The 25412-nt window shown below is 34.1% G+C and overlaps 2 protein-coding genes across 2 annotated transcripts in view; one reads left to right on the forward strand and one right to left on the reverse strand.

Moving 5' to 3' along the window:
• LOC133171516 (uncharacterized) overlaps positions 1–11327 on the reverse strand; it is a 118331-nt gene extending 107004 nt beyond the window's left edge. Inside the window, exon 1 of the mRNA XM_061306278.1 lies at positions 11092–11327. Within this exon, the coding sequence (XP_061162262.1) occupies positions 11092–11218 (127 nt within the window). The 5' untranslated portion in view covers positions 11219–11327. The remainder of the gene's footprint in view (positions 1–11091) is intronic.
• The window catches only part of LOC133171525 (NADH dehydrogenase [ubiquinone] 1 beta subcomplex subunit 5, mitochondrial-like), a 317834-nt gene that overhangs the window by 70947 nt on the left and 221475 nt on the right, over positions 1–25412 (forward strand). The gene's annotated exons all lie outside the window — the stretch shown is intronic.

Below are 25412 nucleotides of genomic sequence, written 5' to 3' on the forward strand. Positions count from 1 at the left end.
AACACACGACGGACGACGCACGACGGACGACGCACGACGACGGACGAAAACAGATAGCAATAGGTCACCTGAGTGACTCAGGTGACCTAACAACGATTATTCAGTGAACATGGCATTATAAATAGCAATAGCTCTGCTGGCATATTTTCCATATTTGTTTGCCAATTAAATTCTCACTCATCAGAGATTTTGTCTAATATTAGTGTTATAGGTCATACTTGTACAGATAAGAATATTAATCATGTAAACAATCCTCTATAATATTATAATTTTAAAGAATATTTCATTCAGTCTAAGTCTCTTAAAACAAGAGGCCCAAGGGCCTTAACGGTCACCTGAGTATAATACAACAATTTAGAGGATCCATCATAGAGTATAAAATGAACTGAAAGGTAAAGCTTTGTTGCCCAAAAGCAAGAAAAATAGAGTGATCAGGATCAACAAAATAATTTGTCTAGTTTTAATTAACAGTTCATAAATTAGGTTCTAATCTGTTCCCCATTTATCACTATCACCAGACAGTATATTAACAAACTATCATTGCTTCAGTACTATTTTATTTCCTTGTTGAAATCTCTTACATTGGCCTCTCTTGATCTTTGATGAACATTTAATAAGACAAGTTATTTTAGTATGATTTTTATTTATCTATTACTTACAAGTCTACCTGCTCATTAAAACTATGAAAGTGCTTTTTGTATTATACAATAAAAATTCTTGCATAATTCTCTTTCTCTATTAACCTTTCAAGTACATTATTTACAGTGATTAATTATCAAAAGTAAATGGCAAAGGGGAATACCTCCTCTCAGTAGAATACAAATTAAAAGAGCCCTGGCCAGGACCAGAACACTTGACCAAATGGTCCAGATGTTCAAAAATCTGGTAAAAATACCCTTCCTTATTAAACCTTTTACTCTTTTTGCCTCTGATATGCCCAGGTGCAGAGAAGATTTTTAAAGAAATAATGCATTTTTACTACAGATTCACTACATTATCAATAGAGTCCCCCCCCCCACACACACACACACAGAGTAACACCAGAGCCACTCACCCTGGGACCAGAAGTTTGCTCATCATAAGTAATCACTTTGCTTATCTGCTTAACACTAAGGAGCCAACAGGATTATTTGACAGAATTAATGCATTTTCACTATATTATCAAGAGCCCCACCCTTACACCAGCACATCTGACCCAGGGGTCATGCAATTCACTAACTCTGAAAGAAGCACTCTTGCTCATCAGAACTATATACTTAGTTACTTTGCTTTTTAACCAGAAGCAGAAAAGAATATTTTCAAAGAAATTTTGCTTTTTCACTATATATTCAATAGAGCCCCCCCCCCCCCATTTTCACCACAACCCTTGACCCTGGGGCCATGAATTTCACGATTTTGGAAGAGGCATCCTTGCTTATCACAACAATGTACTTAGTTTGTTTAAATAATACCCAGGAGTAGAGAAGAAGATATTCAAAGAAATAATGCACTTTCACTATATAATCTATATAGCCCTGCCTTGTCACAGCCACTTTCAAAAGCATATATAAGGGGCACTAGAAAATCTCCACCTATGACTACCATGTCATGGGTTCCTATATTGATTACAGTACTATTAACTTTTAAAGTGGTCCCTAAAAAAATTGCCTGGTGACTGAAAATTTGCAATGGGAACTAAATTTTTTGATAAGATGCCAGCTGGCGCCTGAATTTTATAGGTCACTTAAAGGCCTGCAAAGGAACATAAAATGTAAACCATCAATGTAGTCAATCCTTTATATTATAATAGTTTGAAAGAATATTTCATGAGACCATTTAGTTTCTTAAAAAGAAATGATCTATAATTACATCTCTTTGAATATGAGTTTTAAAATCGCCACAAACCACAAATATAACCGTTCGATCCTCTCCCATTTTGACTGGTAGGAGAGAGAGAGAGCTATATGCGGACTACAGACAGTGGCTGGAGATGATGGAATTTAACATGCATGCTTAAGTTAAAACCATTCGGCATTATAGCTGGCTTATATTTCTTATATTTCTTGTGTATTTTCTCTTTATGATTGTAATTGGTTAACCCTTTCCTGGGACTATATCACCCATAGTAATTTATGTCTTCAATGAATATCAGGATCACCACATCATTTGGTTAGATATATTGACCAGTTTTCTCAGTCCTCTTTTATTCCAAATGTCAGCAAATGTATTTCACAACTTATCCTATATATCCTTCATTTGTAGCTCAGTTGTGGCAAAAAAGTTTCATAAAAAGACAAGGCATACGTCAGTCAAATGGATGTTTGATACATTCATTGACCACAAAAGGCTCTTTAATATGTTATATTCAGTATTTTATTGTAAAAATGTATTTGTAAATATTTAAATGCAATATTTATTAATATAATTCATTTCAGGTTTAATTATGCATGGTGATTATAAATAAAATTAGTCTGACATAATGAGTTGTCCTCTTGATAAAAATAAGTTTTATAAAAATTACAATTTTTCAGAGGACAATACTATTTATATCAGGTAGGGTACACTACCTTATATGGAAGGCAATTTTCAACACGTGACGATGTCTTCGTCACACCCGTTCTCCAATCGAGTGAGTCCCAAAGCATGACAGTCTACTACGTGTTTACGATTCAATAGCGACACATGGTTTTTGTCGGTTTTCTGCATAATATTTACTTCGTCACCGGAAAAACCGTAGAGCTTCTTTTTCACTTTATAAGGTCAAAATTGAAAGATTATATTTCAAAGACACTGCTCCATGCTCACATTTAATACTGGAGTTGTTTTAGATGATAATAGTTGCTTCAAATACCGTACAAACGCTTTGACGTTTGCACGTACATAAAAACTTTTTGATAATATTGAGGGGTTAGATAATAATTGCGCACCTTGTACTGCTGTCTAAAACTATGTACACGTATATCACGTGGAAAAAAAAACTCGCAATGCTTTATCGGCACGATAGCACCTACATCTCTTTGAACAATGGTTTAGGCTGATGTATTATAAGCTGATATAAGGCTTCATAAAGCAAATTTATTTTGTAAATGTGAGCAAGGAAGTGAAAGATTATACATCATTTTAAATATTTCTTTCATAAATCTCAAAAAAGAATTGAAAATGAGTTTCCAAGGGGCAATTCAAGTTGCCACAACTGAGTACTTGTAGTAGCCCACAATGCATTGCGACTCATTCATCAATATTTACATGCAAATTTATGCTGACGTCAGAAAATCTAGTGGTCTCGACCTGTATATCTAAAGATGACCTGGGACTGTATGACACTTTGTTATTTAAATTTTATGGTTCATTGCACTGCAGGTAGATTGATTAGGTTACATGGTTTGGTGGGTGTTCACTTTCCACAAGTTTGTGCTAGACAAATATATTTGCCAGGGCAGAGTCAGATTCACGTTTGCCAAATTCATGTCCATTAAAATCTGCTAGGATTAAAGGTTATTATTCTTTTAATTTAGTTTAATGTAGGTGTAATTTACTAAAAGTTTTTATATACATGTTATATCCTCAATTTCATTATCATTTGTGCAGTTTGAGAGCTTAAGTAGTTGTAATGTGTGCACGATGAGTTAGTTGATTAATTTAACCCTGATAACTTATGTTTTAAATACGTATTATGAGGGCTGTTCACTATGTAATGTGTATTGGAGCACAGCAATAACACTTTGCACAATTTTGTGGGTGATGATACTATTGAATAGCTCTTTTCAATACTTTTCAAATGGTATAAACAAGAGCCTTCAGCTCCAGGTAGTTTTATACTTATAGTCATTTCAATAGAGCCAGTAGTTGACCGCAATTGTAACAAGAGGGCCTTAACAGTCACCTGAGTACGAAGGGTGATCAAAAAGTTCACGAACTATCTCTATATTTACAAAACCACAATTTAGATCAGAATGAAATTTGGCACACATATAGTCATACACATGTTCTATAAATAGCAGATGTTATATAATGTTTTGCTCCGTGTTTGTGACGTCTCAGTGTGAAAATGACGTCAATATGTAGGTGACTTGTGACAAAAAAATGGTTGACCCAGTCGTATTCGAGCAACGAATGGCTGTAAAGTTTAACGTATATCTTGGAAATTCCTTTGCAGTAGAAAATGATAATTTGTACAAGGTTTATGAAGACAAAAGACTTACCAGAAGATCAATCATTAATTGGATTGATTGTTTTAGTGAAGGCAGGAAGATGGTTAAAAATGATGTTTGTTCTGTTGCCCAGCGAAAGCAAACCGGGGAAAAGATGTGTACTTAGTTGAGCAATTTGTTTTGAAAGATTGCCAAGTCACAATTAGAAAAATAGATGAATATCTTAACAATAATATAATTATTAAATCCCTAAAATATCCTTTACTTTGGACTTGAAACATATGAGATAATTGATAAAAAGAAGACATCCATACTTTATCCATATTGGATAAACGACGCTCCTGAGGCAGAGGACTTGGGTTGTGCTGGTCACCATGCTAATTCTGGGAAGGGATATCCTTATCCATCTATCCTACTGCCGAGATTTGGCCATTTCTGACAGATGGACTGTTTTTGTTATAAAAAATAACTTGCATGGTAAGAAATATAAGACTCGGAAAAATCTTTTAGCTTCTGTGAACAGAACGCCAAGGAGCATGTCACGTGACCGCTTGGATCACGTGATTCGCGCATGGGCAGAACAATGGCAGATGTGCATTAGAATCGGAGAGGACTACTTTAAAAAATAATGAACACTGAAACCTCATTTGATTTCTTTTAAGGAAGTAATTCAATTAATTCGCGAACTTTTTGATCACCCCACGTATAATACACATTTTAAAGGATCCCGTGCATAGAGTATAAAATAAACTGATAGATGAAGCTTTGTTGCTCAACAGCAAGAGAAATAGGATGATCAGTATCAATAAAATACGAGGGCCGTTCAAAAATTACGCGGACTCTTCTATTATTTACTCTTACAGACGTCAAATAGAATTGAAATTTCACAGGAACATATTTCTTAAAAATTCCAGTAAGTTCTTGGTAAAATTTTCTGATTTTATTTAATATCTCATAAAATTATTGGAGTTTTGATACTGCTGATGGTGATATATGGAGCACGGCAAAAATGTTGAAAAACAAACATGCGGTATCCAAAATTTTATTCATTTATTTTCCATATTTCACGATATTATTTATCAATTTTCTCTAAAATTTCTTTTTATTTTTTTAATATTAAGTATTTAGATTTCTGGCGTAATATTTGAAGTACTAACAGAAATATTGTAATTTTTATCCGATGTAACCCCTACGAAATCAACTGCAAAAATGACATCTCCTGATTTGACGGAGCAGCGTACTTTTATCAAATCATGAATCATGCTTGGAAAACGCCAATAGAGACCCAAAATAATCCTAATGAAACATGTAGTAAACCAGCAGAATATCCAACACATCTCTACAAAATGTAGAAAAGAATTTTTGATTGTTATACCTTAGTTAGAAGGCAATCCGGGAGGGATGGATGAAGTTCATCGACAAAACACTGATCTGGGCTGTTAAGAATGTGATTGAGATCGACTGACGTCAAACTTTACCTCAGAAATATCTGCAGTTTTGGGGTTTAACACAAACTAAAACACACATAGTTTTATAGTTTTTAAGCTGAATCGGAAATAGTATATGGACGTTTATTCTGAGTGGATAAGGTAACCCAAACTTATAATACAGTATCAAATACTAAGGGAAAATATTGAGAAAATGAAAGCTCCATTTTTAAAATGCCCGTGACGTTGAAAGTTTTACTGCGCCGTGACTTCATGAGATGTCCTGTTAAATCACTTGAAATTGATACCAATTTACAATGTTTTGATATGAAATTTTGATGATCATATATGAAAAGATTCTTTTATATTATTTATGACTTTTTGCTTGATTATGTCGTCAAATATATTTTTTGTGCAACAAATCCGCGTAATTTTTGAATGGCCCTCATAATTAGTCTAGTATTCAGTAACAACTCATTAATTAAGTTCTAATCTGTCCCCCATTTATCACTATAACCATGCAGATTATTAACAAACTTTTAGTGCTTCTGTTCTATTTTTTTAACCCCGTATTGTAACCTCTCACATTGGCCTCTATTGGTCTTTGAAGAAAATTTAATAACTTATTTTTGTCTCATTTTTATTTATTCTATCATTTACAAGTTTTTCTCATTATTAAATCTATGAAAGTACTTTTTTATTATACAATAAAATTTCTTGCATAATTCTCTTATTCTATAACTTTTCAAATACATTTATTATCAAAAGTGAATGGCAAAGGGGGATAACTTCTCTCATTAGAATACAAATTAATAGAGCCCTGGTCAGGACCCAAACACTTGACCAAAGATGGTCCAGATGTTCAAAAATCTGGTAAAAATATCCTTGCTTATTAAAACTTTTACTCTGTTTGCCTTCAATATGCCAAGGAGCAGAGATTATTTAACAGAGTTAATGCATTTTCACTATATTATCAATAGAGCCCCACCGTTAAACAGAACATCTGATCCCAGGGCCATGAAACTCACAATTCTTCTTGAAGCTCTCTTGCTCATCATAACTACCGTAATTTTTGGGGTATACGTCGATGGGGTATATAGGTCAAAAGGCTCATTTTTAGCTCTAATTTTTTAAAAAATCCATAGATAGGACGAATTCGGAACATAGGACGAGGCGCTGTTTATCGATTTTCAAGAGATTCTTACATATATTGTACGTATCAGAACATGTGAACTTCTTGGCTTACCCCATGATATTATCATATTGAGAAAATAAAATGGTATTTTTTGAGTAAAACATTTTAATAGTGTTTTATATAAAAAAAAAATTCTTTAGTTGAAACTTCCTTGAATTTTGCTCTACAACAAATTTTCTCCAACTTGCCTGTTCAATGCCGTCGTAGTTTGACTCTGTTGTTAAACAGTATCCATAAATACAGTAGTATACCACAGCTATAAATTAGGGAAATATGGTCCCAGACCAAACAATAATTATTTTCATTTTTAAACATCATGGACACATCCTTAACATAGGCATTAACTACAATATTAACTTCGATGACCGCCAATTTTTATATTTCTTGTAATAAGGGATTAGCTAAAGCACGCAAATGACTATTACATGTAATAGTGAGCAATTGAAATTAATCATATTTTCATGCTATAATTTGGCCTGTGATATTGTTGTAAAAAAATTTAATTGAGGGTACATTTGCAATTTAATAGTCATCATGAATTTCACAGCTTTGTATGTTCAATGATGTGTAGCACTAATACCCCTGTTAGGCACGTGCTGTTAATCATGCCCCGCAGGTGGTTAAACCAACACAGGAGTCAACACCTTTTTGTACACAGTGTATATCCCTTTATCTGTCAGACAATTAAAATTCAAACACAGGCCAATCTTTGAATAAATCAGTGTACTCTTGGGTATGAGGAAGATAAGTGCACTTTATCAGTTAATTAGATACGAAATATTTTTATGATTAACAGTATATTTGATGAATAAATTTAGGAATTACTGGCAACAATTTCTTTCACACATTTTACATATTAAAAAATATCACAAGACAATGAAAAAATATTTAGGTAGACTATTTCAATTCATCAATACACATAAATGGTTAAAAAAAAAGATGATGATTATTTACCAAATTGCAATTGTGAAAACTTCTCCATATTCTAAATTTTGATACGGTTGCGGTTTTATTTTTAGTGAATGAGTGCAACTTCCAACTTCACAAGATGGAGACAGATATAGCATGTTGTAAAATATACTTTGATGAAACCTTATTTACGACATAATTAAATAATTTTTTGGGGGGGTACATTGATGGATATTTAAGGAAACTTAATTTGCAAGAAATCAATGCAATATATATTTAATTCTTTACTATGTATTATTTTTTCTTGGTAAAAATATTTGAAAAAGTTACAAAAATTGTACAGATTTGTTTTGAAATTGACATAAATTTTACGGATTTGGGGTCATTTTTCGTAAACTTGAGCCTTAGAAAGGTCGATTCTTTAAATAGGATGACTCCAACGGTTTTGAGAAAAAATGTATTGACCTATCTTCCAAAAATTACGGTATATACTTATTGTTTCTTTGCTTTTTAACCAGGATCAGAAGAAAATATTTTCAAAGGAATTATGCTTTTTCACTATATAATCAATAGAACCCCCTCCCTCCTTTCACCAGAACCCCAACCCTGGGGCCATGAATTTCCCAATTTTGGAAAAGGCATCCTTGCTTATCATAACCATGCACTTAGTTTATTTAAATAATACTCAGAAGCAGAAAAGAAGATTTTCAACGAATTAATGCATTTTCACTATATTTTCTAATATATATACATGTAGCCCCACCCTAGCACCAGAACCCCTGACCCTGGGGCCATGAATTTCATAATTTTGGTAGAGGACTCAATGATGATTACAATCATACTAACAGTCTGACTGCTTGATGTCCAGGAGTAAAGAAGAAGATTTTTAAAGATTGAATATTGAAGAAATTACAGCTTATTTAAAAGGTTGCACAAAACTCATTTGGAAATTCAGATTTTAACTGAATTGGAGGAAGTTTATATGTCTGATAAGGTATCTTACTGGAATTTTTGACTGGCATAGTCCGTCAAAGTTGCAGCAAAATTTTGCCAAGCTGTGACTGAACAGGCAAGGCAAATGTCTCAAAAGTCAGGGAAATAATTGAAAGTGATCACAGATACACAATTTGTGATATTGCCAAAGCTGGTGGCATATCATTATCACAAGTGCATTTCAATTTGAAGCATATTTTGAAAAAAAGATTTCTGCCAGATGGACACTGGATATATTGACAGATGACCAAAAACGGGTACGAGTAATTGCTAAGCAATTGTACAAAATGTTTCCCAAATTCTATAAAAGACAATTTGCAAACATTGTTACTGGTGACAAATTTCAAACCAGTAAGAAACAAAATATGGCTAAATAAACATGATAAAAGGCCCGAAGTTGCCAAAAGAACCATAAGCACAAAGAAGGTTCTTTATTGCATTTCTTTTCATGTGATGGTATAGCCATACAAATTCCAGTGCTGAAGTGCAAAAGTGTTACAGGTCAGTATTACAGAGATGTTTTACAAAATCGGAGAATATTAGCTTCTTGCCACACCCACCATACTCTCAAGATTGAGCCCCATGCAACTTTTTCTTTTCCCAAAACTTGGAAAGTTCTGATCTGGTCATCGTTAAAGTCCCGATAAGCCGTTGGCTCAGCCATCAGTCAGTGCCTAAGAGATCTACCTAAATCATCACACATTTCAAAAATGGATTTGTACATTGTGTATTAAATATAAAAAAATCCTACATGAACTGTTGTCAACTTTAAAGGTGCTTGGACACAGATTTGAAGTTAATATTTTCTCAAATTTTCTGTAAAATTTCATGACTTATATGTTGCTATAGCATTTCATACTAAAATATAATAAAAATCTTATTTCATCTCGAAGTTATTGAAACTTCAAATTTCTAGACGCGTTTGATTGACACATCCTTGCACTTTCACAAATTTTAATTTTATTCTTAATACTTAAGCAAAGTGGCAATTTTGTTGTGTATTAATGAAAAATATCAAAACTATAATCCAGAAAATTCAGAGTAGAAATGTTCGAAAGCAAAACCCACTCACAGTATTGTCAGTCCATGCTCAGTGGTGTGTGCAGACTTTAACAATTGAACATACCCGGTGAATCGGAAACATTAACAATAACAGAGCTCGTGCCCTGTTTACAAAAACAGTTTACGTTTCATGGGTGTGTTCAGTTTGTTAAACTCTGTACACAACACTGAGCATGGGCTGACGATATTAGTGAGGGGGTTTGCTTTCGAACATTTCTACTCTGAATCGCTTCTTTTCTTAAATATTAAGGATAAAGATAAAATTTGTGAAAGTGCAAGGAAGTGTTAATCAAATGCGTCCAGGAATTCGTAGTTCCAATAATTTCCAAATAAAATAAGTTTTTAATTATATTTTCATGTGAAATGCTATTGCAATATATAAGTCGTGATATTATACAAAAAATTCAGAAAATATTAACTTCAAATCTGTGTCTAAGCACCTTTAAACAAGTGTATTGAGTTGCTTCTTAGACCTGTCAGTGCAGAGACCTGATCATATCCTGAGAGGTTTTACAACTCTGTCATTGATTCACCTGCCTTCGTGAGCTTTTGCTTTTATATTGTCTGATATTTGTGTTTATAAGAATACAACAGATTCAGACATTGAAATTATGTATTTCAAACTGCGGAGAATACTTTGAAGGGATATAATGCTCATTTTACTATTCAAGTCGAATGCTTTTGAGATATCGTCAATACACATTATATAATGCATTGAACAACCCTCATATTTATTAAAGATTTCAAGAGTAATATAGGAGAAAATAAAATTTTGTGTTCCTTAGCAATTTTAACCATTTCAGAAAATTAAATAGACCCTATATTTTTTTATGCTGGATATCATCCCAATGGCTGATTTATAAAATAAACCATTGCAAGTAATTATCTTTACACCTCATGTGAGGTAAGAAAATGTTTATTTGTTCATTTTGTTTTTATGTATGTCTTGTATAATATTATGTTCTGCAAGTTTTATGTTGTAGACATACTATTTTTTTATGTGTGTCTTATTTGAATTTTGTTTCATTTCATAGCATTTATGTTGAGAAATCATATTGAATTAATTACTTATTTAGCAGAGATTGTGTGTAATAACTATTTTCACAATTAAGAAGTTATATGACATGATTTAATGGATAATCATAAACAGCAACAAGTAAATTGTAAAGTAATTATTTGGTTCAAGTTTACCATATATTTATTTCAGTTTTATTTTGTTACTATAATTTTAGTTTTATTCACAGGGTTTCCATGTATATTTGTTAGCAAAAATTATCCTATCACACTCCAAAGGACTCGTTTCATTTCCATGCTGGATGCCTGGTAAATATACCTTTGTGAGCTAAAGAAAAAAAAATAAATAAAATAAAATTACCTTTTTTGAAAAATGAGGAAAACCACTTGGTTAATTTGGATTGTGACTCACTGGACCTCCTTTGCTCCATTATCCTTTTAAACTCTTCCTCATGCAAGAGAACTTGTAATTTTTTCAAATAACGCATCCTGTCATTTTGGTCAATATTTGATCCACTTTTGCTCAAAGAAGTTACTGATAATTTCTTGCAAAATTCCTCTATTATTTCTTCATAGCCTCCATTTCTGTCTATATGCATGTCTAAATTTAAAATATAAAATCATTATATTTGTTAAATAACTATGCAAAGAGTTTAACATGAATTTCATTTCAACACAGGAGGCCCATGGGCCGTAATGCTCACTTGAGTCAATATGGCCCCATTATTCTTCATCAACAGATTTTTTTCTTTGATATATTCCTATGTAAAACTTTTATCCCTATTGTGACCCCACCCTGTCCCCCAACATCATGATTTTTATAGATGTAGCCCCATCCTACCCCTCAGGGCTATGGTTTGAACACACTTGAATCTACACTACCTCAAGAAACTTCCATATCATGAGACTAAACACGGCACTGCTGCTCTTGGAGAAAAAGATTTCAGAGAATTTTTTTCCTATACATCCATATGTAAAACTCTGATAGTGCATTAAGGACCCAATTCCTACCCCAGGGGTCATGATTTGAAATCATGAATCTTGAATCTACACTACCTGAGAATGTTTCCTTATTAATATAACAAATCATGGCTCTGCTGTTCTTGAGAATAAGATTTTTAAAGACTTTTTCCTATATATTCCTATGTAAAACTTTGATCCCCCATTGTGGCCCCACCCTACCCTCAGGGGCATGATTTGAACAAATTTGAATCTACACTACCTGCGGAAGCTTCCATATCAATATAAATAATCATGGCTTTGCTGTTCTTGAGAAGATTTTTGAAGATTTTTTCCTACATATTTCTATGTAAAACTTTGATCCCCCATTGTGGCCCCACCCTATGCCTGGGTGGCATGATTTGAACAAATTTGAATCTACACTATGTACAGAAAGTTTCATAATTATAAGTTTCAACTTTTTTGGCCGAGTGATTCTTGAGAAGAAGATTTTTAAAAGATACCAATAAATTTTCACAAATTCTTAATTATCTCCACTTGAAAGAGGGCGTGGCCCTTCATTTGAACAAACTTGAATCCTCTTCACCAAAGAATGCTTTGTGGCAAGCTTAGTTGAAATTGGCTCAGTGGTTCTGGAGAAGTCGAAAATATGAAAAGTTTAAAGATGGACAGACAGCTAGACAGATGGACGACGGACAAAATGTGATCAGAAAAGCTCACTTGAGTTTTCAGCTCAAGTGAGCTAAAGAAAAGTCTACATAATGGAAATCAATAGCAAGAGGCCCAAGGAACAGAAAGCTTGCCTGAGTCACTTTAGCCCTGCTGTTCTGCATCAGATATTTTTCTCAATATACTTGTATTCCTATGAAACATTTTGATCAACTTTTGTGGCCTGGCCCACCCTATACACAGGGGCAAAATTTGAGCAAAAATGATCAACACTAAAAGAGGACCTTCCACATTCATATGATTCATCATAGCTTTGCTATTCTTGAGTAGAGAATTTTAAAGATTTTCCCTATGTAGTCCCTATTATGTCCCCCTCCCCCCCCCCCCTTCCCTGGGAAAAATGATTTAAACAATTTAAAATTTACACTACCCAAAGAAGCTTCCACATAAGTTTCAGCTTTGTTGGTCCAACTGTTCTTAAGAAGAATTTTTTTTTAAATTAAATTTCTATGTAATTAAAAACTTTTAATCCCTATTGTGGCCCACCCTACCTGGGGGACCATGATCTGAACAATTTACCATCTACACTAGCTCAGGAAGCTTTCACCTGGATTTATCTTTTCTGGTCAAGCAGTTGTTAAGAAAATTTTTGTTTAAAAAACTTTTCCTATTTCAATGTAAATCTTTCATTCACCATTGTCAAACCACCCTTAACCCATGGGGATCATGATTTGAACAATTTAGAATTTACACTACCTCAGAAAGAGTCACGAGCCACATAAGTTTTATCTTTTTTGGCCTAATAGTTCTTGAGAAGAAGATTTTTTAATGTCAACACCCTATTTTCAGTTTTTCTTCATTATCTACCCTTGGAAGGGACGGGGCTTGGTTCTTCATTTTAACAATTTGGAATTCTCTTTACTCAGGGATGCTTTGTACAAACTTTAATTTGGCCCAGTGGTTCTTGAGAAGAAGTTGAATACATGAAAAGTTTACAAATGGACAGATGGATGCCGGAAAACAAGTGATCAGAAATGCTCACTTGAGCTTTCAGCTCAGGTGAGCTAGAAATTTTCCTGCATTGCACTTCGCTTTCTTATAAATTAAAATTGGAGTTTTCATCAATCCATGTTGCTAATAAACATTTGCAGATATTATACTTTTATGTAAATTAGTTGAATATGATTACATGATTTGTCGAGAAACATTTGTTAAAAAACACTATTACCCTGTGAATGATGAAACCATGCCCTCCAGCGTAGCAACAGTCAACACTGCTTGACGACGGGTGATAATCCAAAAATGATTGAATGCGCAGAATTTATGCATGCACGGTTCAGTGTTATATTTATTTGTATAAAACATTCAGTATAATATAATAAATACAGCATGTAGTTGAGGGTAACATTGAAAATTTTCACCCTAAGAAAACCATTGTCAACTAAGGCACAGACAGACAGATAGACAGGGCAAAAACTATATGCCCCAACTCTTTGATTATGGTTTAGCTGTGTCTGCAAAAACTTCAACATTGCCCATAACTTTTGATTGCTTGAAACTATGGCTTTCATATTTCACATTTGTATTCCTTGTGACAAGACCTTCCTTTGGGTACCAACATATCTGACCTCTTGACCTTGGAGTTTGACCCACTTTTGCAAAAATTTACCCAACTTTAACCTTGGGCATAACTTTCGAACACTTAGTGCTACGGCTTTCATATTTCATGTGTATTCCTTGTGACAAGCCCTTTCCATGGGTGCAAATTCTTTTGTCATTTTGACCTTTACCTTAGAGTTGACCCTTTTATAAAAAACTTTAACCTTGACCATATCTTTTAAACAGTTAGCACCAGGCTTTCAAATTTCACAGGTATATTCCTTGTGACAAGACCTTCTTTTGGATACCAACAATTTTGACCTTTAGACCTTGACCTTGGAGTTTGACTTACTTTTAAAAAACTTAAATTTTGGCCATAACTTTTGAATGGTTGGCGCTAGGGCTCTCATTTTTCATGTGTATTTCTTTTGTGAAGGCCTTTCCTTGGGCAACATTAATTTTGACCATTTGACCTTGATTTTGACTAACTTTTGAAAAACTTTAACATTTTCTATATCTTTTCAATGGTTGCTGCTAAGGCTTTCATATTTCACAGGTATATTCCTCGAGACAAGACCTTACTTTGGGTACCAACATATATGATTTGCATTTGAGAAGGTTTAACCTTCGCTACAAGTTGCCATGCGGTGGCATCAGTGTTTCACAAACACATCTTGTTCTTTTAAAGAAATGGGAACATCATTTGTCATTTTTGTTGCATGACAAAGTGACCATACTTGTTTGTTGTTAAACATATCAAAGTACACTCATCAGCAAATGTTCATTTCAAATCCTTCTCAAGTTAGAGCTCAACATTAACTTTTAAACATAATAGACCAGTTCGACTAAAACCTGAAAATTTTACTAGACCTGACCTTATTTCTGTGATTTACTGAATGACTTGATTAATGAGTACTAAAATATTGACATGAAAAAATAAAACATGGTTAAATAATGACGTCAATATTAAACCAATTTATGATTATCATATTTTGTTTTGTTTTGTTTTTTTTTTGGGGGGGGGAGGGGGGGGGGAGGGGGGTTTGGTGGTGCAAAAAATGTTATAAAATGTAACAGAATATATTTCTTTTTATTAAATTCAATGGAAAACATATATGATTGCGCCCATGGGAAAAGGGCCCTTATGGCAATTTTTACACATTTTAAGTTTTTCATGGATATTAATAGAGCAAGGTTAGAAGTTGCCAAATCTGAATTTTTATGGCCCTAAGTCAACTCTAAGTAGGTTTTTTCTTCATTTATATCAATGATACTTTAACAGGTAAACAATGACGTCATGTTACTTTCGCACCAACGTCAAAAGTTTTCAGAGTGAACATGACTTTCACTTTGCATTGTAATGTTACTACGGTAATAAATGTATGTTATTGAGCATTTCCAGAAACATTTTTGAGTCATTGTCTCTTTTAATAATTGTATAATGTAATAATAAATAGTTGTATTAACTACTATCCATCATGCAGTGGTGTATAGAATTATGAGTGTTTGTTCGTTTGATTGTTTTACAATTCACTATACTGGAATGTCAAGAAAACCCGAGAAGCAAGCGGCTTCTGTTCAATATCAATTTATTCTCTCAAAACCAAAGTATTTATCTCGTGTAATAATCGTTTGAGAAACCTGCAATACTTGTAGTTAACATGAGTTTAATAGCATACGAGGGTTGTTAAAATCTTCCTACATTTTAGGTGTGCAGGGGGGATGCCTTCCCACCACCAACCCCATAACCTCAAAATACGTCATTTTGTTAGGTTTGAAATAATATTGAAATAATTCCTCAATTTATTTTTGCACCCTGAACTCTCTCCTTACGTACATGTATATGAGCAGGGTAATTTTCAAAACAAACAGCGATCATGAGCTCCACATGCCTGGAACTGGAAACTTAACTGCTATCAAATCTAGTTAATCATGAGAAAAATTGCGTCCTAGTATAACGATTTTGTTTGATTTTGTAAAATTAAATGGTTTTAGAAGAACATGTATACACTGGGTATTAATAGATATCGGGTATTTTATTGTCATTTCAACAAATTTTATCCGAACTTTGAATGAAATCAATATGTCATTTTTTAAAAATTAATATCAAATAGATTTTTCTAAGAAATAAATCATAATTGTGACATGACCCGGCGAGTTTTCCTTTGAAGTCAGCCGTACAATAACTGCGATACAGAACACTTTTAGTGGGCATTTCTTATGCAAATGAGCAGAAACTGTACTGTATCTGCAAAATATCAACGATATTTTTAGTGATGACGGAAAACTGAATCCGTATATTAAATAATATAGATAAGAATCAATCAAATCGCATGATACGCTGTTAGTATTTCCAAATTTGAAATGAAGTAAGAATAGAATTTTACAACCTAAAGTTGCCAGTGGAGGATTCAAAAATTTTAGAAAGGAGGGAGTGGGGGCAGTACACAAAATGGTTTTCTTCCAAAAAAAAGAAAATGTCCAAACTGCAAAATCGGGGGTTTCGTGGGGGGGGGGGGGGGGGGGGGGGGTTCATAATCAGGCCTGACACTATATGTGCGTGATCGTTTCGTGTTGATAAATTAAAAGTGTATACAAGTTAAGCAAACATAATTTACGAAAGTCAAAAAGAAAAAAATCAAAAGGGGGAGGGGATACCGACGCGCGCGAGTGAGTGCTGGATCTGCCTTTGGTTCCTCAATACTTTGTTTCAAACATGAAGGTAATATGCACCCTTTCTTACATCTGTTTATTTCAATTTGGAGCCAAGAATACAACCTCCCCGGAACATTTTTGCTTCAAATACATTCCCATATATGATTCTTATGTATCAAAATGTTTTGCACCAAATTTGTAGCTTAGATTTAAAAAAAAAATCAGCAACAGCTTAATAGAAAGGAAAAAACCTACGCAATCAAATATAAATTAAATTTTGCGAAAACATATTATATAATGCATCTCATAATTATAATTATTCAAATTGATAGATACCTGCACGTCCACCTCTCTCGGCATTTCAGTTGCGATTGCTTAAAATGGGGTACTAAATCAACTTTCTGCAAAATCATCTGATTGGTTGAGAGATATATACCTAAATACACATGTAAATTAGCGAGGTCATAAGAAAGGTCATGTCACAAGTCATTTAGAATACACGTTTCCTACTGTATCGGAGATACAGGGCGGGGCCCGCTCTCGGCTTAAGCCCCGCCCTGTATCTCCGATACAGTAGGAAACTCGTACTTTAAATATAACATAATTATATATATGTTGTCGTTATGAATCAATGACATGCAGATTAATTAATAGAATTTTTTCGGCGGGGGGGGGGGGGGGGGGGGGGGGGGGGGGTGTAAAAATTAATTGAAAGTTTTATATATCCAGTCAGTTAAATGCGACTGGTTCATAATATTCCTTGACTGGCTGAGTTTTTAAATGACAAATTTTTACGATGTGGCACACATTTAGGTACATGTAAATATTGTTATGTGATGGTGTGTGTAGAATCCCCCCTCCCCCCCCCCCCATTTCTCGCGGCTTCTTTATCGTATGAAATTCTAATGTTATTGTTTTCAAATGTTATTGTATATGAAGTTTTACAATATAAAAATTCCATTCTGGCCCCATGCCAGAGACTTGGATATGCTTATCCTTGTAAAGCTTTACAGATACACTGTAAAGTAGTTAGGTCCCGTTAATATAAAATGACCCTGGCCCTCTACCCCGGTCTCCTTGCACTGCCACAAAAATAAAAACTTGCAAACATAGTCTTTTGTGCAGTATATTTTTAGCATTTAATTTAATTTGTACAATGCATGTTTAAATACAATTTTATCTTAACAAGATTTATTTCAAGAAATCGAAATAACAAAATCAGCCCGTTTACATAATTCAACGACAAGTTAAGCAATATCATACTAACCCGATAACTGAGATTATTATTTCAATAAGAAACGAGTTTTATATTGATAATAGAACTGTAATGACATTCTATGAATGACAAGGATTACATATATTTGACTTTTAAGTGATTAAAAACTGCAGATAAAGCTAAAACCTTTGAACTTTTTTTTATGCACAACACGAGTACCAAAATGTTATATTTTCGAGTTACTGAAAATAAACAGACAGCAAAAGAAAAAAAAAGATAGAGATTTCTTTTCATAATACGATATTGTTGTGTTTTTGAAAATTCGCCTTTTCATTAAAGTTTCACATTTCACATTGTGTAAATAAACTTGATTTAATGTAACATCTCTCTCTCTCTCTCTCTCTCTATCTCTCACACACACATCAGGTATACATACATGTAAACTTTTTTTTAAGCTAGAACAATTAGAACAATGCTATTTCATTCGGTAGTTTTTGTTTGTTTTCAAGTACTTACATTGGAAGTGGCAACAACAAAAATAAGACGAAACAATTTTTTTTTTTTAATTTCATTTTATTTTATTTAAATTTATGATCATTATTACTGAAAAAAATTAAAAATTCAAGTTATTTTAAAAAATAATTTCATGTTAGAATAAATAGAAGCACATGTAACAGATTTAAAAAAATGAAAGTCTGGTTCAATGTAGCATCTATTTCTTATTCTATATATTTTTTTCTCTTTCACTTTGACAGCAGCTAGTTCCATGAGCTTTCAAAAATACTTTTGAAGAAAATATAAATATAATACTTACAATTAAAACGTTTTTTAACTGATGATAAGTAAGATTTTTGAAAAATATTTTTTATACTACGGGAGCAAATCTGTATGAGTATGTTGATTTTGAATGGTGTTAAAAAAAAAAGAAAGTCCCTCTCTGGTACTTCTCTAGTATCTTGCTTGTCAGAGTTACCTCTCTTGTTTTTATTTATAGTTCTTAAAAATAATATCACGTCTGTCATTCGTTCGTACTTTTGCTAGATTTGTGAAAACTTACAAGAATACTTTTCTTTTCTGTTGGAAGAAGTGTGATCAGTTTCAAATTTTTGGCAATTAAAGCATTTTACAACAAAAATTTATGCACGATGTACCAATGCTTCAATGTTTACATGATCGATGTGTTGAGAATGGTGGGGCGGATCTTATACAGGAAAACGATTTCCTCTGCAATATTTTGATAATATACCCGTGTCTAACAAATAACTTCAATTTGTCTATATATCAAAATCGCATTCGTTCATCCATATTCAATTATCCAGAAAATCACCTAGTCTGAAGCTTCTATACATGTATGTGTATAGGAAATGCATAGCCCAGATCAGAGACGTATAAAGCTACAATAACATGTAGTAAAGAAACGGGTCTCGAATAAAATTCTAAATACATGTATTTTAATTAATATCAGTGGACTAGAAGATCAAGACCTGAATTAAAGATATAAATGAAAATAAATAATTATTTCAATGTTGAGAACAAGACTTGAGCTAGACGTGTCAAAACGTAAATAAACACGTGGATAAAAAAATCTGCGTCGACGCTCACCGTCTGCAACGTCATATCTTTATGACGTTATTTCTCTGTTTTAACAAAATTGCCATAAGGCCCTTTTGTCATGGGCGCAATCATATATATTTGAACTGGGCTTAGTTGTAGACCTGGTTTACTTAAAATATACACTATGCAGCAGTTATCATCGATAAAATGACCTAGCTAGAAGGAAGGATAACTCTGGGTACAGTTTAGCAATACTTTTTTTTAAAAAGTTTAACCATAAAATAAAATATGGCAAGATAAGCAGAATATTGATATGTTCATTAATATCAGAGAAAATAAATTTTTACAATCAGCAAAATATTATAGTACAATAAAACACGAAGAGTTTTCCAAAACAAATCATTTCACAATTACATGTATTTTTCAATGGGATTGAAAATTGAGAGTGAAAGAATAAAGCACACAATTGAATCAAATGTTTAGAAATCCTTTAAAATAATTGTTTTGCTTCATTTAAACTAATATTAGAGATATTTTTTCACGACCAGTCAGGCTACCCTGATGCAAAATAAAACTATGTCAGAAAACTTCACATTTTATTATTTCTGGCAGTGATTCTTAAGAAGACTTATATAAAGGTGGAATCATTTCTTCTCCTTACTTATCTCCCTTTGCAAGATTGAGGCTGTGGCTCTTCATTTCAACAAACTTGAATCCCCTTCACCCAAAAATGTGTTGCAAGTTTAGTTGAAATTGGCAGAGTGGTACTGAAGAACTTGAAAATTGGCGAACAAATGACAGAGGGACTTACAGACTCTGGACACTCTAGTCTTCTGCTCATGTGAGCTAATAAAATCTTAATTTGATTAATCGACTCCTACAGTATTTTTTGTACCATGACTATTAATACCTTTGATATCTATCCTTGTGGAAGTGATCCTTTTGGACTCTAACATCTTGAAACAATGTTCAACAAGCACCTTCACCTCCGATTGTTGATGATATTCAACTGTTCCTGTGTAATGTCCGGTTTCCTTGCACCAAGTAAAATCAACTGAATGTAAAACAAAAAGTGTGTCAGTAAATAATAAACATACAGTTGTATATAAGTATACCTGATGGTCTATTGTCCCTCCACCCTACCTCTGCGGGCCATGATTTGAACACTGAATTTTCTCTTTTTGATGATATAACTAATCATGGCTTTGCTGTTCTTGAGCAGAAGTTTTTCCCCATATATTCCCATGTAAAACTTTGATCCCCTAATGTGGGCACATCCTTCCCCAAAGGGTCATGGTTTGTACAATTTAGAATCTACTTCAGAAAGCATTTAAATTTAATCTTCTTGAGAAGATAGATTTTGAAATATTTTTCATATATATTTCTGAATCAATATAAAATTTTAATCCCCTACTGTAACCCCACCCTACCACCAGGGATCATGATTTGTGAATTTAGAATGAACATTATGTCTGGAAACTTTCACACAAGTTTCAGTTTTTTTTTTTTTTTGGTCCAACGGTTCTTACAAAGATTTTTTTCTTTATACAGTGAAACTTCTCAAAATGCCCCCCCCCCCACCCGAAAACTGGTTACCCCTATATATTAACTGACTTTTTTAAAGCCCTTGCAGAAATCTTATCATTCTTTTAGTGCCCCATCCTTACACCAGAAACCTTAACCCAGAGGCCATGAATTTCAAAGGCACCCTTGCTCATTATAACAATGATCTCAGTTTGTCTGCTTTGATTGCCCATTGTGGCCCCAACCTACCGCATGGTTCATGATTTGAACAAACTTGAATGTAAACTATCTGAAAAAAGAGGACATAAATTTTCACCAATTTGTAATTATCTCCACTTCGAAGAAGGCTAGCCCTTTATTTGAACAAACTTGAATCCCCCCCCCCCACCCCCAGGATACTTTGTGGCTAGTTTGGTTAAAATTGGCCTAGTGATACCTCATCAGAAGTCTAAAATGTGAAATTTTACAGACAGATACAAGTTAGACAGACAGACACCAAACAAAATGTGACGGGAAAAACCTTTGGCTCATTGAGCTAACTTTAAATTGTAGTGTTGTCAAATCAGACGATTTTTAGTAACCGGTTACTCGCTTACTTTTCCGATCGAGTAACTTGTTACTTGGATGGATTTTCTTTAGACCTCAAAACATTTTTGTTCGCAGTATGTATAGTTCAGTAGTAACTATAATACACATCGCATTTAATTACAAACACACAATATCTTCTAAATAAATTTGTTTGCAAATACCTGTAATAAATGATTGTTTTGCAGGATGTCCTTTTGATAACTGGTTTCAGAGTTAAATTCAGTTTGAGGTGGTTTAATTAGCATATCTACTGTCCCATTTATGTAAATTAATTCTATTTCACATAATTTCAGTATTTCCATGCTTTTGATGCACCTTTTTTATCTTGTACTGCAGACAATCATAATTAAGTTTATGTAATTAACTCAAGCCCTCAAACCTTGAATACCCTTGGCAATCAAAGCCATCAATTACATGAACTGTGAAATACTAATCAAAACAGACCAATTTGTAAAATGCTAGATCGAGACTTACGTTGAATAATGTTAAATAAAATTGGGACATAATAAACAAAATTACATTTCATCCTACTGATTTACTATGTAAAATTCCATACAGGTAACTCTCAATACCTCGAAGTCCGCGGGACTGAGGAAAAACTTCGAGAGATCAAGAGTTCAAGACAGTTTTCAAGAGTCCGGAATTTTCCGGGTTTGTTGACAGGTTTCAAAATTAGTCTTACGGATGGAATGATTTTCATGCGGTGTTAACCTTTTACACGTGGTTTTTATAAAACAGTGATATTTTTTCGTAATTTAGATGAACATTTCATTAAACTGAGTAAAGCAAAAAATATATTTCGTCATTTCATGTATATTTATTTATTCTTTGTAATACGGACATCATACTACATATTCGTTACATGAAAACGATATTTTACAGTGTCGTACATAGCATTGACTATTCCAAACATGATCATTGAATGCAGTTCTGTAAGTACTTGTCCAATAATAGTCGTCATATTGACATTGAGGCTGTTTCTGCTTTTTAGCTCACCTGAGCCAAAGGCTCAAGTGAGCTTTTCTGATCAAAATTTGTCCGTTGTCTGTCGTCGTCGTCGTCGTTGTCGTTGGCGTTGGCGTCGTCGTTGTTGTAAACTTTTCACATTTTCATCTTCTTCTCCAGAACTACTGGGCCAATTTCAACCAAACTTGCCACAAAGTATCCTTGGGTAAAGGGGATTCAAGTTTGTTCAAATGAAGGGCCGCGCCTTCTTCCAAGGGGAGATAATTAAGAATTCGTGAAAAATTAATGGCATCATTAAAAAATCTTCTTCTTAAGAACCACTGCGCTTGAAAATATGAAACTTATGTGGAAGCATCCTCAGGTAGTGTAGATTCAAGTTTGTTCAAATCATGACCCCCGGGGGTTGGGTGGGGCCACAATGGGCGATCAAAGTTTTACATAGGAATATATAGGAAAAATCTTTAAAAATCTTCTTCTCAAGAACAGCAAAGCCATGATTGGTCATATTTATATGGTAGCATCCTCAGATAATGTAGATTCAAGTTTGTTCAAATCATGACCCCCGGGGGTCAGGTGGGGCCACAATGGGCGATCAAAGTTTTACATAGGAATATAAAGGAATAATCTTTAAAAATCTTCTTCTCAAGAACAGCAAAACCATGATTGGTCATATTTATATGGTAGCATCCTCAGATAGTGTAGATTCAAGTTTGTTTAAATCATGACCCCCGGGGGTCGGGTGGGGCCACAATAGGCGATCAAAGTTTTACATAGGAATATATAGGAAAAATCTTTAAAAATCTTCTTCTCAAGAACAGCAAAGCCATGATTGGTCATATTTACATGGAAGCATCCTCAGATAATGTAGATTCAAGTTTGTTCAAATCATGACCCCCGGGGGTCGGGTGGGGCCACAATGGGCGATCAAAGTTTTACATAGGAATATATAGGAATAATCTTTAAAAATCTTCTCAAGAACAGCAAAACCATGATTGGTCATGTTTATATGGTAGCATCCTCAGATAGTGTAGATTCAAGTTTGTTTAAATCATGACCCCCGGGGGTCGGGTGGGGCCACAATGGGCGATCAAAGTTTTACATAGGAATATATAGGTTAAATCTTTAAAAATCTTCTTCTCAAGAACAGCAAAACCATGATTGGTCATATTTACATGGAAGCATCCTCAGGTAGTGTAGATTCAAGTTTCTTCAAATCATGACCCCTGGGGGTCGGGTGGGGCCACAATGGGCGATCAAAGTTTTACATAGGAATACATAGGTTAAATCTTTAAAAATCTTCTTCTCAAGAACAGCAAAGCCATGATTGGTCATATTTACATGGAAGCATCTTCAGGTAGTGTAGAATCAAGTTTGTTCAAATCATGACCCCTGGGGGTCGGACGGGGCCACAATGGGCGATCAAAGTTTTACATAGGAATATATAGGAAAAATCCTTAAAAATCTTCTTCTCAAGAACAGCAAAGCCATGATTGGTCATATTTATATGGTAGCATCCTCAGATAGTGTAGATTCAAGTTTCTTCAAATCATGACCCCCGGGGGTCGGGTGGGGCCACAATGGGCGATCAAAGTTTTACATAGGAATATATAGGAATAATCTTTAAAAATCTTCTTCTCAAGAACAGCAAAGCCATGATTGGTCATATTTATATGGTAGCATCCTCAGATAGTGTAGATTCAAGTTTGTTCAAATCATGACCCCCGGGGGTCGTGTGGGGCCACAATGGGCAATCAAAGTTTTACATAGGAATATATGGGTTAAATCTTTAAAAATCTTCTTCTCAAGAACAGCAAAACCATGATTGGTCATATTTACATGAAAGCATCCTCAGGTAGTGTAGATTCAAGTTTGTTCAAATCATGACCCCCGGGGGTCGGGTGGGGCCACAATGGGCGATCAAAGTTTTACATAGGAATACATAGGTTAAATCTTTAAAAATCTTCTTCTCAAGAACAGCAAAGCCATGATTGGTCATATTTACATGGAAGCATCTTCAGGTAGTGTAGATTCAAGTTTGTTCAAATCATGACCCCTGGGGGTCGGGTGGGGCCACAATGGGCGATCAAAGTTTTACATAGGAATACATAGGTTAAATCTTTAAAAATCTTCTTCTCAAGAACAGCAAAGCCATGATTGGTCATATTTACATGGAAGCATCTTCAGGTAGTGTAGATTCAAGTTTGTTCAAATCATGACCCCTGGGGGTCGGGTGGGGCCACAATGGGCGATCAAAGTTTTACATAGGAATATATAGGAAAAATCTTTAAAAATCTTCTTCTCAAGAACAGCAAAACCATGATTGGTCATATTTATATGGTAGCATCCTCAGATAATGTAGATTCAAGTTTGTTCAAATCATGACCCCCGGGGGTCGGGTGGGGCCACAATGGGCGATCAAAGTTTTACATAGGAATATATAGGAATAATCTTTAAAAATCTTCTCAAGAACAGCAAAACCATGATTGGTCATGTTTATATGGTAGCATCCTCAGATAGTGTAGATTCAAGTTTGTTTAAATCATGACCCCCTGGGGTCGGGTGGGGCCACAATGGGCGATCAAAGTTTTACATAGGAATATATAGGTTAAATCTTTAAAAATCTTCTTCTCAAGAACAGCAAAACCATGATTGGTCATATTTACATGGAAGCATCCTCAGGTAGTGTTGATTCAAGTTTGTTCAAATCATGACCCCTGGGGGTCGGACGGGGCCACAATGGGCGATCAAAGTTTTACATAGGAATATATAGGAAAAATCCTTAAAAATCTTCTTCTCAAGAACAGCAAAGCCATGATTGGTCATATTTATATGGTAGCATCCTCAGATAGTGTAGATTCAAGTTTGTTCAAATCATGACCCCCGGGGGTCGGGTGGGGCCACAATGGGCGATCAAAGTTTTACATAGGAATATATAGGAATAATCTTTAAAA

The sequence above is a fragment of the Saccostrea echinata genome, unplaced genomic scaffold (genome assembly GCF_033153115.1).
Source record: "Saccostrea echinata isolate AGI-Se365-2 ecotype Australia unplaced genomic scaffold, CSIRO_AGI_Sech_v1 ptg000054l, whole genome shotgun sequence".
Classification (NCBI taxonomy): domain Eukaryota; kingdom Metazoa; phylum Mollusca; class Bivalvia; order Ostreida; family Ostreidae; genus Saccostrea; species Saccostrea echinata.